The 17758-nt window shown below is 41.0% G+C and overlaps 1 protein-coding gene and 1 long non-coding RNA gene across 2 annotated transcripts in view; one reads left to right on the plus strand and one right to left on the minus strand.

Moving 5' to 3' along the window:
- Positions 1-9854: 9854 nt before the first annotated feature.
- LOC111972166 (nuclear factor 1 C-type-like) overlaps positions 9855-17758 on the plus strand; it is a 98700-nt gene continuing 90796 nt past the window's right edge. Inside the window, 1 exon segment of the mRNA XM_070446147.1 lies at positions 9855-10283. Within this exon segment, the coding sequence (XP_070302248.1) occupies positions 10206-10283 (78 nt within the window). The 5' untranslated portion in view covers positions 9855-10205.
- Positions 16574-17758, minus strand: part of LOC111972167 (uncharacterized) — a 28797-nt gene continuing 27612 nt past the window's right edge. Inside the window, exon 3 of the long non-coding RNA XR_002878387.2 lies at positions 16574-17250. This is a non-coding gene — a long non-coding RNA (uncharacterized lncRNA). The remainder of the gene's footprint in view (positions 17251-17758) is intronic.

Consider the following 17758-nt stretch of genomic DNA (forward strand, 5'->3'; position numbering starts at 1 on the left):
TTTTTTACTTGCTGTGTTGTACTCACTTCGCCTCCATGGCCTTTTATATTTTTATTTATTTATACATATATTTGTTTGCCTTCACCTCCCTTATCTCACCTCACTTGCTCACATTGTATATAGACTTATTTTTTTTTCACTGTATTATTGACTATATGTTTGTTTTACTCCATGTGTAACTATGTGTTGTTGTATGTGTCGAACTGCTTTGCTTTATCTTGGCCAGGTCGCAATTGTAAATGAGAACGTGTTCTCAATTTGCCTACCTGGTTAAATAAAGGTTAAATAAAAAAATAAAAAAATAAAAAAGTAATGTGACATTTGAAAAATATTACTGTTTGTTTCAAAGAAATACTATTTTATTTTACCTCATATCACCAGTTTGGGCAAAAAGGTTTGAAGTTAGTCTTCAAATTATACATTTACGGTTATTGATAATCAAAGCATGGTAAAAACAAAACATGAATTTCACCCCAATCGATTTTTTTTTTAAATTAATGTTATCCAAGAGTTGAGCAACAAGTTACAATTTTATTTTAGCATATGAAGGGTTAAATATTCTGGCTAAATATTTGCGTTTTCCGTAAGCAGATTTTATGGAAATCATGCTTTCAATTGTATAAACCAGCATTTTCTAAAAACAGAACACAATGTCAAGTTTGCCTGGGTCGGGCCTAGATCTAACTGTATCAAACAGTATCAAATAAAGAGTGCATTAAAAGTAAAAGGAAGAAAACACTCACACACACACAATCTGCCTCTCCAGCTCTTGAATGGATTGTCTCATTTCTGTCTCATATATTAACAAATACTCCAGTATGGATTTTGTATGATCAGTTCACTGTTAAAATGCAAACCTGAGACTTAAATTCAAACAGGTGTATTATCCCATTGCATAACCAAGCTCGTAAACCTAGTCGAGATAAGACCTTAATATTCTTCATCAAATTATGCTATTAAGATTCTAATTAACAGGGCCATTTGACCTTTGACATCAAACAGTGAAGGGAAATCGAAAGAGGAGAATAATCCAGTAACAGCCTATACATTGGGGATTTCATTGCTACTGAAAATCATTAGTTCAGGTTAGATAACGACAAAAAGCCTTGCATGCGAGAGACAATCTCTTCAAACCAGATTCTATAATTGCACTAAAGACCAAATCCTTCAATCAAAGAATGCATATTCACTTGGGTCAATTTTCACTGTTACAATTCTACAATTATGTAGTAATATTGAACTGCTTTATCATTTTGGAAGAATGTGGTCATGGCCTACAGTTTTCAGTAACACTTTATTTTAAGGGTCTATAATAAACCATTTATAAGGCATTTATAAACAATCTGATCAACATTTATTGATTATTACTCCTACATTTCTAAGTTATTCACACGTGATGTTTAACGAAATACATGTTTAAGGAAATATATATATATTTCCTTAAACATCCTGTGTTGTGTGCTTATTCTTTACCAGGTACTGCAGGAATGTCTACCAATGCATGTCCATCTTTTTGTGAGAAGTTACACTGGTCACTCAGAACATTTATAAAGTATTTATAACATGTAAATAGCACTCATTTTAGATTTGAAACTGCCAAAATACGTTACTAATGATTGGTAAATGGTTTGCTAATGTGGGGATAATGATTCATAAATGGTGAACATACAATTTATATATTATTTATTAAAAAAAAAATTATTACAGACCCTTAAAATAAAGTCTTACCCAGTTTTCAAACACTTTAGTCCTAATGAACTGACACGCAGAAAGCAGTTGAACACACTGGGTTAAGTCACACTTATAAACTCATGCAGGACTTCCCTAAATTTTTTCAGTTGTAACATGTCATAGGCCACATACTTTCGTGAGTTTTGAAGAATATTGGTAAAATATATATATATATTTTTAAAATCCATTATTAAGCTGCAGAAACCAGCTGAACGCGCAGGGTTAATTTCGTGTAAAAGTCAATTTATAAGAATACTTATGCTACATTCATGAAAATTGAATATCAATAGAAAAACGATTAGGCTACGAATTATGAATAATTATTAATTAATTACAAATTATCTTGTGTTTGGAATGTTAGGCTATTATAGTCAACTTCAGATATATTTTCCTTGAGGATGGATGCATAACCGTCTGTGGCCAAGTTCCCTTCTCCCTTCTGAAAGGTTTGAGCAAAGTGGGGTTAAAAGCAATGACAGATTTGACAACACCTGCCACGTTGACAGCTCTTCAAACCATTGTGCAGGTGTAATAAATACTGAGGATGTAATACACACCCACCCACACACACACACACACACACACACACACACACACGCACACACACACGCACACACACACACACACACACACGCGCGCACACACACACACAATAAAAACAAGACCAATATTGTTATAGGCTGTTATATCTCTATTATAGAATGTATATCTCTCTGAGATTACAACATGTTTTGTAATAGCGTCTCACAGTGGGCAATAGTTGTCTTTTAGCTTTTTATAAACTACGCCATCAAGTGCAACACTAATAGAATGCGTTAAGCCACACACACTACCTCGCCCTCTCTCTCGCGCGCACACACACACACACGCACACACACACACCCGCACCCGCGCACACAGACACACACACCACCTTCGCGTTTCATCTATTCCTTCCCCGAGACGACTGTAAGATCTCCTATGAGCCCATCGTTCGGGACGTCTTTAAGGACGTTCACATACAGACGAAGCATTGATACCACATATTAAGGACATCTAGGCTATGTGTAGCCTACAATGCTGCAAATCAATGAGACCGAAGGATCAGTTCTGTAATTTAAAAAGATATAAAAACAATAACAGCACTATACATTACGACACCGTCAAGCGGTGTACAGTTTGCAGAATCTGCCCGAAATCGTTCAGCCCGTAGCTATATTATAGGGAAATCTTTATTTTGTCCCATTTTACCTTGTAGCGAAGATTCTACGGGGATTGACGCTGAAGTAGCGAAGATTCTACGGGGATTGACGCTGCAGACTTCGCGTGGGACGTTTCTATTTGATCTCTGCGGGTTATTCTCCCCTCCGAAGACCACGGATTACTTCTGTTCGCGGATAAATGGATATGGAATAATAATAAAAACACGTCGACGAGATGACCATGCTTTGAACCGCGGTGCTGCATAAACTATAACTTGTCTGGGGGGGTTGGCAGTTTCGCTTCGAAATGGTACGTTTACAAATCAATTTCATCTTTATTTGTCCATGTTACAACAGACGCAAGGCGAGAATGATCACGCGTCAGTTGTGTGCACTCTGTAAAGTCAAATTGAGAATGCGTAGAGCTGCATTTTGGTGTTCTGCTCCTTTCCGTCTTTCTCGGCAGGCTACTCCTTTTATTGTTGGTTTTCAGCCAAGCGGAGTATTTGTGGGAAAGGCTAGAAATGCAGACATATGGTATATTTATGTTACACCTGCGCGTAATGATTGATATAGCCTACAAAGCGTTTTGGCACTTCTCCGCAGTGAAAGTTATTCGTTTTTTTTGTTGCCAGTTTGACTAGTGCAGCGCAGATGTATATTCACCACGGGATGTTGAAGTTCAAAGCCAATATACTCTGTGCCCGGTTAGAGTTTGTTCAGCAGAAAATGGCCGCAGCCAGAGCCAGAGCCGCAGGGGCGCCGGCTTGAATTTGAACCATAGACCGACAGAGGCGCTCCGTCCCTGGATGTAGTGCCGTTATAACCCACATAGCCTACTTGCAGAGTTGCAATCGGAGTGTTTTGAAAGTGCACTCAATTGGCATGGGGATATTTAGAGTCTGTGTGAAAACAATATACTTTCCCTGGCCTACTGTTTTGGAAATATCAAATAAATATATTCAGGGCGTTATATTTCGGGATGTCATAGATAACAAAATGGCCAATTCTTCCAGTTATGTCTGAACTGCAGTTCACTTCACTTCATGAAGGCTGATTTACCCGCCACCACCAACGAACCGCTACAGACGTTAAACTTGTGCTACATGGATTGCATTCCGTTATTACTTTATACTTGGCTTATATAACGTTATTGCCAACTCAGGGTGTTAACTAATATTGATGCAGACAACATTGTCCCTTCAGACTGATCTCAGAATAGTTTTCTCAACTTTGCCAGATATAAACTGGTCTGGTACTCACTTAAAGTAGACCAAGAAAGTTTATATTTCATTTTCTCTTCTGGCTTCATGGAGAGTCGTTAATACTCTTGTGTTCGTGATGACATGGGGATATATCTTTTAAGGGGAGATACAGGAATATTAGGCCTATTTTAGTATAGAATCCCAACCATTGATATTAATCAAACTGTGTAACATTTGGAGTCTTTTCAAACTTTAATGCTACAATGACTTTATACGTACACTTTATTGGCTACTTACGATCCCTTAGTTTAAAACTTGTTGTTGTGTGCATAGTTACAAAAGCAGAATGTGTCCATAAAGTCGAAAGACATTATCTTTCTTGGATAGTTCTCCAAATATTATTGTCATTACATCGACCACTTGTTTTGTGTGCAAGTCACATCTGACAATAATAAATACAATACTGTAGAAATTTATAAAAGTAGGTTACATCTGAATTCAATGAAAAGTAACAGTATGCTCACCACTGACGTCTCTGCGCTTTTACGCACAGACGTGTATAGCTTATTATTAGTTTGTATAGATGTCAGTGTGACATGGCTTCCCTATGTGCATGCATATATTATAGAAAACAGTTACCTTTATAACGGATGATGCATTTAGAAGCTTGGTTTTCTGAATGGTAGGCTATAATTGCATGATTAGGATATCTACGTTATCTGAGTTTTTTTTTAAACAAATCTTAGCAATTCTGATCATTTCATAAAGCTGTTGAACTTAGATGACATTACATTTTAGCCATTTATCAGACGGATCTTATCCAGAGCGACTTACAGTAGTGAGAGCCTACATTTTCTTACCATGCTCTACCAACTGAGCCACACGGGACCGCAGCTTAATGAAGTGTAGTAATAACAGCTCAATTAAGTGTAGTTCATTTTGTAGTTTAGTCATGAGGCCACTTGGTAGTGCAGGCTACTGTATCTGTGAACCAACGCACTCAAATGGTTCATAGGCCAATTACGCAGCAAGTTGCCACAGACACGATTTTGAATTAACGCTACAAGCGCACATGCAAAGTCGCTGTCCTCGATGCTGGGATAGGCTATGCGAGGGAGGGAGTGTGCGCACTTGCATGGGCGAGAGAAAGTCCTCTGCAATTTGTCTTTCTAACCATCCGTACCAGTGTTGCACCTGATCTAAACGCATTACTTTGTTTAATTCGTGGATTTAACGGGTATTGCCACATGGAATCAGGGTTACTGCTTCTTTAAGTGATTTTTTGGGGATGGGCTATTTTCATAACGTCATTTAATTCCTCCCTCTTTTTCATTTTCTCGTTCTTTGATTATTTTTTCTCCCCCCATTTCCTAAATGGAACAGATTGCCCGAGCATTTTCATTTCCCAGCTTTCCCAATTTGTTGTATTAAAAGTTAGCCTACTCTTTTTATTTTACAGTATTTTTTAAGTTGAACTTTTCTTCTGTGTTTGAGGGCTTACATCTCAGTGGACGTAAACTGCAAGTCAATTGGGGCGATGGTGGAGGTGCAATGATGATGATGAACTTTAAAATAATGATTCACTAACTTGTTTGTCTTTTTCTACCTGACAAGTTGTTATAAGTTCCTTTTCATCATGATGTACTCTCCTCTCTGTCTTACTCAGGTAAATGATTCCTTACTTTTGGGGGGGAGTTATTATGCATGTGCGTCTGTCTTGACTGAACGTGGCTGTGAAATACAGATGATATTTCAGTTTAGAAAAGGGCGGGATGAGTGTTGTTGGCACAGCCCTTAACGAGACGCGGAAACCCGAGTCTCTCAGTCTCTATTAACTCCAGACTTTTTGTTAACACTATTTTACTCAATAGCATTATGCCGACTCATATTTAACGTATATTTTTAGTCTCAGCTTTTCATGAAGTTTGTTTACCTTGGAGAAGTATAAGGCTAAAGTGTCCGCATTTTCATTCATTAGCTGTGACCGATGCAGGGCGCATGATGGCAAGCTGTGCATGCCGGAAGTATCATCAGAATTGTTAATCATAAAGTATCATCAAAAATTAGGCTATCAACCCTGTGTATGGGAGCGTTTCCCCCGAAGTATTCTACTCATTTTTGAGTTTAGGAGGGACAACAAACCACCCCCGAGAACTGTGGTCAGGCAAGGGAGCACTTCGGTTTAGTATTGATGTCCTGATTAATTATTTAAATGCTTATAATCTTTGGAAATAAAAAAGGCAATACAAACCAATAGTTTGTCGTTGGATAAGGATTAGTGTCTGTTCTCTCTCTCATGGAGTAGTGTGCACTTGTGTTTTGCGGCATTTTGTGTATCCAAATAGTCTATCAGTTTACTGAGAACACTACTCCGCATACTGTGATATCAGGATGTTTATTTAGAATATGTAATAGTGAACAAGTCAGAGCCACATTTCTTACCTGTTGTTGATTCTTTCTAATTGTGTTTTTGTCGTATGCATGAGAATTAGGCCTATTTTGAGTCAGGTTGACGCACGGTTTTGGACATCTAGTTAAAATATAATAAATGTTGATCTAGTACGCATCCAATTAACATTTAATGAAGTTGTAATTGAGTAGATAATATTGCATACAATTTTAATGTAAAACTTAGAGAGAAGTGATATGTAAAGAAAGGCACTGCCTGGCCTATATGATAAATCAATTAGCCTATGATCTTTGTATTGCAAGGTAGGCCTATTACAGGCCATGGCTGGTTTTGAGGAGCCTATTTCAATATATAGGTGGATGTATTTCACTTGGGTAAAACTATCCAAATAGGAAAAAATCTCTCTTCAATTTATTGATAGCCTTTTGCTGCCATTTACACGCAATAAGGTATAGCCACAAAGTCTTCATATAGGCCTACTGTAGTTCACCAGTCAAATTATAATTTGTTGGTCATTTTCAAATGGAATTCCACTTAACTTAATTCACAAAGTACATAGTAATAAAGGGATTGTAAATCAATAATATACCTTGTTTTAATAGCTGAAGACATAAATAGTACTGTAGTTTCCGTGAATAAATGCACTGCAAGAGGAATCCAGGGAAGAAGGGTTTGGGTTTTCTTGCATGGTTCTAAACTGTTATTGTGAAGGACTGTTTTTAATTCAGCAGAGGAAAGAATATTAGGCTAAATTCCTCATGTTGCTGTATGCAACAGGTTCCATATGTTTTACTGAATGTATATTTCAATAGTATTGTAACTTAACATTGTAGTAATACTGGTGACAGTTGTATTATTAATGTGCTTATGGAGTTGCCGCATATGAATAGTAGCAGTTCAAACATAATAATGCATTAAGGCCTTGGCCTATTTTATTTACAAAAGTTTATTGATGTCTCAGGTAGTGGCATTATATTTTTACTGAAATGTCCAGTATATAATTATGAATGGTTAAAATTAGCTGATGAATGTATTGTTTATTCATTGAGATTATCCAAATGAAATAATGAAGATGGTAAACCAAGTGTGATGTGAAAAGGAGTTCTATTTTTGGTCTTGAAATTAAGTCTGGAAGGCGATACACTCCTAGTGTATGCAGCCAACTGGTTTGTTGTATTGCTCATATGCATATCTTTAAACGTTTGGAACATTAGTGAATTCAGACTTGTTTAATGGTAGTAGAATATCAGTGTCGTTTGTAATATTTAGATGAATGTTAGTAAAGCAAAATAGTTCATTTTAAAACAGCAGAGATGGGCTCTTTTCCTTGAGTTGAGTTCACAACATAATAATACATTCCTATGTATTTGAACTTTTAAACACTTGTGACAATGAGTACAAATAAATCTGCATTCTGAAGGATAATAGGCCTACAATATCTAAATGAGGGGAAGACATTTTTGTTTACAAAGTTTTCTAAAGTTGGAGTTATGGTTGAGGTACTTTGCCGTACTAATTTGTGAGCCATGAACAACCCGCTTGCCTCCACCTTAGCTGCTCTCGTGTCCAGCTCAAGTTGCACCTTTTCCTGGTGTGGATTTTGACAGGGTCTGATAGCGGGAGTGAGCCAGGCTGAGCTCCACAGTGTGCTGCTACTCTGTACTGTAGCTGCAGCAGGCCAGCCAGCTAGGCAGGCAGGCGGGAGGTGCAGGGCCGTACCAGGCTTATGTGAGGCCTCTCGTCTGCTGGCTGTCTGAGGCAGGGAGAGAGAGGAAGCCAGGGAGAGAGAGGAAGGTAGGGAGAGAGGTAGGCGGGGAGAGAGGGGAAGGCAGGGAGAGAGGGGAAGGCAGGGAGAGAGGGAGGCAGAGCGTGCCAGACAACACTGCTGCCGCTCTGGTTCTGCTGGCAACCTGAAGGGCTGTGGCACTGCTAACGCTAAACACAAGTTATTACGCATTATTCCTTTACTGCTTCTTTTCCTCTCTGTTGCTGACAAATGCAGATAGATGCAGACGTTTTGTTCGTTTTGTTACCTCTTCCAAGAAGCTGATTTGATTTTTCACTTCCGAGTTTAATTGACATGAAATCATAAGCGATTCTCCTTTAAGGTCTGACTGAGTTTTTGCTGACCCCTGCTTAGAAAATCATTTTCAGCAGGTTTCCCTGCTTGAAGGACTGTTGTGGTGGTGAGCTTAAGGGGCATAACCCGAAGCTAGTATCAGTATGGTCAATAAACATTGCCATGACTAAGTGCATGCCCTGTGCTACAAAGTGATAGCCAAACCAGGGTATTCCTACAGCAGCATTTAAAAAGAGATGTAGGCTAATATCCATTTTAAGAGGGATTAGAGCAAGACAATGAGTATGCAGGGGTTTAATACTTGTAAACATACATGTGAAATTCATGGAAGATATTTACTGAATTTATCATGGTGAATCACATGAACATGAATAACATAAAATGATGACCCACCTTTTGTTTTGTAAAGGCATACATGTACATGGTAGAGTACTTTGAAGCATGCCAGCTTATATTATCTGTCAATATTGGATTATTTTGATTAGTTAGTAAAACCATGCCGCTGATGCGTTGTGTGTCTGCTGGAGATCTGTGAGTCTCAAATCCCACTGTGCTGGAAGTGCACTGTCATGCCCCCATTTTCTCATCCATTCAGTCTGTTAGAGCTGCAATTAGTGCCCCAAGGGAGAACCCAGCGTCGGGTCGAGTCAGGCCTGAGCTGGTCGCTACACAGCCCAACCATTTCACCATATTAAAACTCACCCAACTTTCATTAATTTCTGTCATTTGTCAAGTTCTACTTTTTTGCTCTGTGTTTTGTTGTAATGGATGTGAAATCTAAACCTCTACTGATATTTCTCTCTCATTCAACACAGGCCTGTCTTTTTGTCCATGCTGTACGTATAGTTTGCACGGTTGTTTCCATTGATCCACCCGCATAATAGTTTTGCTTTTGTGCAATCAGTGCCTGCGTTGCATAAGCGCGTTATAAAATGTAGGTTTTCCCCCATTATTTTTAGGCCCAGCCTCAACAAGAACAATTTTTGTGTAACAGTTGTTCTGGGGCTAGCAGACAGAGCAGGCCCTTCTTTAATTTATGCTGAAATGTTCTGCACCCCTCTCCATGGTTGGACACATTGTGTTTGAAGTGCCGCTCGCTGCTCTCTCAAACCCAACAGTTTCCAAAAGAACCCCTGCTGGGTAGAGACTGGTATCTCTGAAGGCATCATTGCCGGAATGGGGGTGGGGAGAGTTCATTCGGAACAGAAATGCTTGCCCCACTTTTCCTCTCAGTGTCCTGAGTGGCACAACAGTCCTGGACGTGCTGTCCCTCTGCACCGCTCATCAGATGCACTGCCTCTAGTGATGGTCGCTCGCTGCCTGTGTGTGCCAATCAACATACTAATGAAGTTTATTTTGATTATTGGCCTCTCCAGAGTGTTGGGGGAGGGTCTTCTACTTTTTAAAAGTCTTTATTTATTCATGTCAGGAAGTGGAAAAATGGGACGGGTCTTAAGTAGAGCAGCTGCCTTCATGTGTTGATCCTGTTGACTGTCTGATTGTCACTAGGGGAAAGTGGGGAAAGTGGGAGGGCGGGGGCCCTGAAAAGTGCCCGCAGTTATAAAACCTAGAGCTCTTGTCATAGAGACTGGGACTCCATGTGGCCGTCGTTGCAGATGTCTGTCGAAGGTTGGCTGCATTTTATATCACACCCAGGTTCCTCGGCAGGGAGCATGGTGAGCAGAATTTTTAAATATTTACAGTATGATGCCTTGTTTAAATTCCACCTGAATATGCAGCCTCCTCTCATCGGCAGCCAGGGGAGGTTAGAACTGAGGAAGCTTTCTGGGCTTTTCACTTTTGACCAGGGTGTAGCTAGCTGTCTGTGACAGGCACAGCCAGGTTGGCAATGTCTCTCTTGTGGAATGATGCTTATAATGGATTCCTTGGCCTGCAAAGCCCTGGCGCAGAACTGGTATACAGGAGCCAGTTATAACAACTGACTTGGGTCTCTGAAGTGCTATTAGGATTCTGAGATAGAAGGAATTAAAAACACAAACAATTAGGCTACACTTCAGCTCACAGCTCTGTGGTTGTGTTCCCAATTCCTATTCAGTTGTTATTTGTATTTGGTACAAATATGTATCATATCTATTATTATATACCCACATGGACAGAGTTTTGGATATGGTAAGACATAGTCTTTGCTGTGTTTACTATCAGTGTATATGTCTTGGAAATGGATGAAAGCTTGTCAAGGCAGGCAGTTTGTTTCATAGTTAGAGGGTTTGAGGCTCAGATTTAGAGGGATTGAGGCTCAGATTTAGAGGGTTTGAGACTCAGAGTTAGAGGGTTTGAGGCTCAGAGTTAGAGGGTTTGAGGCTCAGCGTTAGGAGGTTTGAGGCTCAGCGTTAGGAGGTTTGAGGATCAGAGTTAGGAGGTTTGAGGCTCAGCGTTAGGAGGTTTGGGGCTCAGCGTTAGGAGGTTTGAGTCTCAGAGTTAGGTTTGAGGCTCAGCGTTAGGATGTTTGAGGCTCAGAGTTAGGAGGTTTGAGGCTCAGCCGTTAGGAGGTTTGAGGCTCAGCGTTAGGAGGTTTGAGGGCTCAGAGTTAGGAGGTTTGAGGCTCAGCGTTAGGAGGTTTGAGGCTCAGAGTTAGGAGGTTTGAGGCTCAGAGATTAGGAGGGTTGAGGCTCAGTGTTAGGAGGTTTGAGGCTCAGAGTTAGGAGGTTTGGAGGCTCAGAGTTAGGAGATTTGAGGCTCCGAGTTAGGAGGTTTGAGGCTCAGCGTTAGGAGGTTTGAGGCTCAGCGTTAGGAGGTTTGAGGCTCAGAGTTAGGAGGTTTGAGGCTCAGAGTTAGGAGGTTTGAGGCTCAGAGTTAGGAGGTTTGAGGCTCAGAGTTAGGAGGTTTGAGGCTCAGAGTTAGGAGTTTAGGTTCAGTAGTAGGTCGACGTGAGAAGAACCTCAGCTCTTGGCAACACAAACAGAGTGCTGCTGGAGAGGCTTTTTGAAATGGTCCAACTGGAGGGCTATCAAAAATATACTGTTGCCGTGGCACAGTGCTGTGTTTATTTAAAATATCTTTGGTCCACTGCTGTTGCCAATGTAGCCTCGTTATGCACTGAACTGAATTCCTGGGTTTTAACCGTTCACTTATTCTTTCTTTCTAATGTCCACCAAACTTTATTCTTAAATGTACCATGGAGTGAATAAAATGGGAATAGTTTCTCAAGGATTTTGCTCATCAGAGCTTCATGTTGTCTTTGTGTGAGGCTGTACGCCACGTAGTTTATATTGAGCCGACAGTGATATTGATTGTTTATCAGGAATACTCTGGCACTTGACAAGTCTCAACACAGAGGGATAGAAAGGGAATTCAGGGTCTTGGCTCTCTCTCTCTGTGTGTGTGTGTGTGTGTGTGTGTGTGTGTGTGTGTGTGTGTGTGTGTGTGTGTGTGTGTGTGTGTGTGTGTGTGTTGTGTGTGTGTGTGTGTGGTGTGTGTGTGTGGTGTGTGTGTGTGTGTGCGTGCGTGCGTGCGTGCGTGCGTGCGCGTGCGCGTGCGCGTGCGTGCGTGCGTGTGGTAGAGGTGAGGAGTGGCAGTGGAGAGGGCAGATCCCTTTGACATCTCTTCTTCTGTGTACTGCAATACAAAATAACGGTATAGACAGCAATTGCTTTAGCAGTGTGTGAAGAAGGGGCTGTTGTTTGTGACCGTATGAGAGGAATGGTAAGCGAGGAACTAGAGCTGTATTTTGTGATTGGGATCCAGTCATGCACAACGGCCACTGCGGGTGCTTTCAGAAGGTGAATCATACACATTTTGTATGGCTTGAGCTTTTATTCTAGAGCTGAAATTCGAATGTCTTTGCTCAGTTTCGGACAATATGAGACAGCCATGTGTGACTTCCAGTCTCTTCACAGTTTAAATTTTTATTTTTTATTTTATTAATGACGTTTTGAGTAGCTTGTACACCACTTTATTTCAATCCTTGATATTAATATGGGTACTTCATTACCAGCTGAAATTAGGACTAAGTAGCTTAGAAATGCCATCTAATGGCGTGCGAGGCACTAATGAATGCAACGTAGTTTATTGGTATATTTCAGAATGCATGCTTCTGAGAACATACTCAATTGAAGCACCAGTGATGCTTCTCACGGTGGAAAACAGCCTTATTATCTGTCCCTTCATCTCTCCTATCTGGGTTCATACAGTACAATAGCCCTTCCTAGAGCCTAATCCATAGCCCATCATCTCATCTCATCCAGGTCCGGGGGCACAGCAGGTACTGTACTGCTGCAGCAGAAGCCCAGTAGTCTCTGGCTTGGCCTCCCAGTCCACCAGCAGACCTGCAGTACAGTATGGATGGGTATTGTGTTGTACTGTATGGTCGTGCCCTCTGCAGCATGCTCCCTCTCATCTCCTGTGTTCCTCTTGGACAAGTGAAAAGGGGAACTATCCTGCCCTCTATTGAGATGCGCAGTTTTAATATTCCATCATCGTTGCAGTAGGTCATTTGTGATTTCAGAAGGGGGAAGAGTTTTAAGGAGCCCAGTGCACATACTGTAGGTACAGTTTCTCACTGATTTACCTATAATAGGCTGCCTGTAATAACCAGAACAAAATCAATTCCTATGTTTCTTTAGCAGAACACAAGCATAAAACATTTACAGTATAGGAAACTGTTCTACAGGTGTGGCAGGTTGGAAATCATACGTATTGTTGATTGTAACATTGATATATAGATGACATTTAGAAAGGTGTGACACTTATCTTTAATTATTTGGTTTAACCTTGACTACTTAGAATCTGCTCCATGCCTGTGATTGGTTTTGATCCCTTGATTAGTTTCACTCAGTCAAAACAGTAGTGATGGGAGAAAAAATAGATACAGTTACATATCGGTATATTATTTTTGACCACATATTGTATCGTTTTGACTATATCGCAATATAATGTTTTGGGCTAGTTGGCTGTACCTGCACCAAAACTGTTTTTCCTTCATAGCTTGTTCTCCATCTACAATTTGTTTTCAGCACTTTTATTTCCATGGCTGATCAAAACTTGTTTTCTCATGGCTCTCTCTTGTACTTCTGCAGCAGACATATGGTCAGCAATATGTTTGGAACATCGAATTGGAATAAAATCACACTATCGACTCGCAATACATGTAGAATCGTGAAAATCGCGATACATATTGTATCAGCACAAAATAATCGTAATAATATCTTATCGTGAGGTCCCTGGCAATTCCCAGTCCTACAAAACAGCGTTTTCTATTTACACAGGGTTGACTTATTGCGTAATGTACACTATTTAAAAAATATGTTCGTTTATTATAGATGTGTTATAATCTGTATGACTGAAAATTCAGCTTTGGGCACTTGCGATTGTCAGAAAGCAATACACCATGCATAAGAATAAGAATAGCAAAAACGTATTCAGCTGCAATAACTTCTTCGTGGCAGTGAATGCAGACGATTTGCAAGTATTTAGGCAATGATGAATCACATCATATATCACTGTCAAAGCAGACGCTGCTCTAAGTGTAGAGATTTACAGGAAGTACGGAAGTGGAGACAGTCCCGTGAGACTCCCACTGGCTGGCTGCTGCTGGGCTGCTGGACCTCAACTCTCCTTGGCTCAGAATCGTCACACGACACTGGTTCCAGTCCCAGACATCAGTTAAATTCATTTAGGAAATGTATCTCCAAAATTAGGACAAATCAAAGAGATACTTTTGGATGATTTGGATTTAATGCAAAAAAAAAATTGAATATGGTCCAATGACTAGAATGGGATTTGTGCCACAAATGCTAAAATGTTAGCATGTGGAAACAGTTCCAGGGAAACTAAACCAAAGCATGGATTACTGTCATATCTTGTCCATGGACTGCTTACAGGGTAAGGAAAACAATGTGTCACTTGGGTAAACTATCCCTTTAACGTTAATGAGGCCATCTATGACACAGTCATGTTTGTCATTGTCGGTCTTTAGACAACTCTGTGTTTAGAGAGACATTTCTTTGTGTGGAAAATAAGCTCACCCTTTCAGCCGGTGTGCCATGCTAATAGTGACAGGAACAGAAGGGTGGGGTGGGAAGTGTACTCTCAGGGTCCTAGGACACCTGTGGGCGGAGTGCTTGGGCCTGGGCTGACAGGAAAGCTGGTGAGGATAAACCATGTTCAGCAAGCTTTCTGTTCTCCCTCTTTTATTTGTTGACTTTGATTTTTTTGTTCTGCTCAGTTCACTTACAACCCCCTGCTTGTCGAACATCTCATTCCAAAACCATGGGCATTAATACGGAGTTGGTCCCCCCTTTGCTGCAATAACAACCTCGACTCTTCTGGGAATGCGTTCCACTAGATTTTGGAACATTTCTGCGGGGACTTTTTTCCATTCAGCCGCAAGAGCATTAGTGAAGTTGGGCAATGATGTTGGGCGATTAGGCCTGGCTCGCAGTCGGCGTTCCAATTCATCCCAAACGTGTTCGTTGGGGTTGAGGTCAGGGCTCTGCGCAGGCCAGTAAAGTTCTTCCACACTGATCTCGACAAACCATTTCTGTATGGACCTCGCTTTGTGCATGTGGGGCATTGTCATGCTGAAACAGGAAAGGGCCTTCCCCAAACTGTTGCCACAAATTTGGAAGCACAGAATCATCTAGAATGTAATTGTATGTTGTAGCATTAAGATTTCCCTTCACTGGAACCGAGGGGCCTTGCCCAAACCATGAAAAACAACCCCAGACCATTATTCCTCCTCCACCAAACTTTACAGTAGGCACTATGGGCAGCGTTCTCCTGGCATCTGCCAAACCCAGATTCGTCCATCGGACTGCCAGATGGGGAAGCGTGATTCATCACTCCAGAGAACGCGTTTCCACTGCTCCAGAGTCCCATGGTGGCGAGCTTTACACCACTCCAGCCGACGCTTGGCATTGCGCATAGTGATCTTAGGCTTGTGTGCGGCTGCTCGGCCATGGAAATCCATTTTATGAAGCTCCCGACGAACAGTTCTTATGCTGACGTTGTTTCCAGAGGCAGTTTGGAACTCAGTAGTGAGTGTTGTAACTGAGGACAGATGATTTTTAAGTGCTACGCGCTTTAGCTCTCGGCGGTCCCGTTCTGTGAGCTTGTGTGGCCTACCACTTTGCGGCTGAGCTGTTGTTGCTCCTAGACGTTTCCACTTCACAATAACAGAACTTATAGTTGACCGGGGCAGCTCTAGCAGGGCAGGAATTTGACAAACTGACTTGTTGGAGAGGTGTCATCCTATGACGGTGCCACGTTGAAAGTCACTGAGCTCTTCAGTAAGGCCATTCTACTGCCAATGTTTCTCTATGGAGATGCATGGCTGTGTGCTCAATTTTATTCACCTGTCAGCAACAGGTGTGGCTGACATAGGCAAATCCACTAATTTGAAGGGGAGTCCACATACTTTTGCATATATAGTGTAGTAGTACGGCGCCACCCGAAGAAATTAGGATTAAGTGCCTTGCTCAAGGGCACATCGGCAGATTCTTCACCTTGTCAGGAGGACATGTTTGGCCATTTGGCTGTGACCTAATATGACTCCAGCACCGCTCGGCTGCAGAAGTAGGGCAAGAAAATCGCTCTCACCCAGTCTTAACTCAACAGGCAATATTGCACAAGAGAAATTCCTTTTACTTCAGCCCTGATGGTTGCCAGATAACTGAACTCAGAGGCGGTGTAATGTTTATTGATAAATATTGTCAAGGTTGTTGGAAGCTGTAAAGGAGGCTGTCAATGGAACACTTATGGACAAATAGAATTTGTTCTCAATACTATAACCTGGTTTAGTAAAGATTGAATGTTATAACCTCCTTTGAAGGTTTCATCAATGAAACGTTGGTAAAGCACAGTAAGCTGTTTCATATTAGCTGTTCTGAGAACACTTTGATTCAGTCTGCAGGAAACAGACTACGTATACAACTTTTAGTGGGAAAATATTGAAACAAAACTTTTAGCTCCCTCAATTCCTCACGGAAATGGTGCACATTTCTTCAGTTATTTTTTAAGTTTGTATATTATGATTATGAACACTTGTTACTGAAACAACATTTGTCCACCCCCGACCCTGGTTTTTCCAAAAACTTTGATAGATTCCAGTTAGAAAATTATACTTGAGACCAGGTAACAAGCAGGCCAATTGGGAGTTAGATTCAGCCACAGTGAGGCTCAGTGGTTTGATCTTCAAGGAGCAGTCAGCCCACGTCTCAATGAGTGGGTGCACAAGGCCTGATGGCTCCAGCACAGCTCCCAGGGCAGGTTTTTCTTCCTCAAAACACTTATGGAGGAGGAAGGGAGCTTAAAGAACAGGCTTTGTTCAAGGCTAAGAGCAGTGCCCTGTTGTGGCACGACAGGGATTAGGGAGATTAGCCCGCTAGTATGTTATGTAATTGAATGTAACTGTTAGGGATAAAGCCGCAAGGGACATTGTCAGGACTCACTGCTGCTTGAGAAATCACAGAGCCACAGACACAGAGAGAGGGAGAGACACAGAGAGAGAGAGGGAGGGAGAGAGAGAGTGCAAGAGATACAGAGACAAAGAGAGAGAGAGAAAGAGGGAGAGACAGAGGGAGGGGATGGGCTGTTGGCCCGCCATTATCAGGTCACTCGGTTCTCTTACCTAGAATGGCGTGGTGGATGAAAAGCTTTCCCAATCTGGTTCAGAGTTAGTTAAATCTGGAAAACATTGAGTGGAAAGTCAACAGAGATTTATCCATTGCAAAGCTGGTCCTAATGATATTTTGTTTTGAAGCTGATCCCTCTGGTATGCCCTCTAAGATATAGAACCATGTTTATTCTATTCAGTACATTTCTATGAATAGACAGACATTGATAGTGGGCCTAAGTTTAATATGCTTTTTGACAACTGTACTTCATTGATTCTTTTCAGATATCCTAACAGAGTGAGTTTATATGACTTCACCTCATTGTAATTTTTGAAAATCAGCCACATAAGCCTCCAAGTTTTCTCTATTTGCATTGTGCAATGACCAGTATGGAATACAGAACTGGCACTTCCATCAACAGGGACAGATTATTGTGAAATAGACACAAATTGCTTATTGGACATTTATGACTGGCACACGAAAATAAAATGTTTTTGTTGTTGTGTCAAGTCCACGATTTTGAGTACTTTTCAATCACAGATAAAGACTGTAGGTTACTTAAGACAGAAAATATAGGA

Source organism: Salvelinus sp. IW2-2015, linkage group LG13, assembly GCF_002910315.2.
Source record: "Salvelinus sp. IW2-2015 linkage group LG13, ASM291031v2, whole genome shotgun sequence".
In the NCBI taxonomy this organism is placed as follows: domain Eukaryota; kingdom Metazoa; phylum Chordata; class Actinopteri; order Salmoniformes; family Salmonidae; genus Salvelinus; species Salvelinus sp. IW2-2015.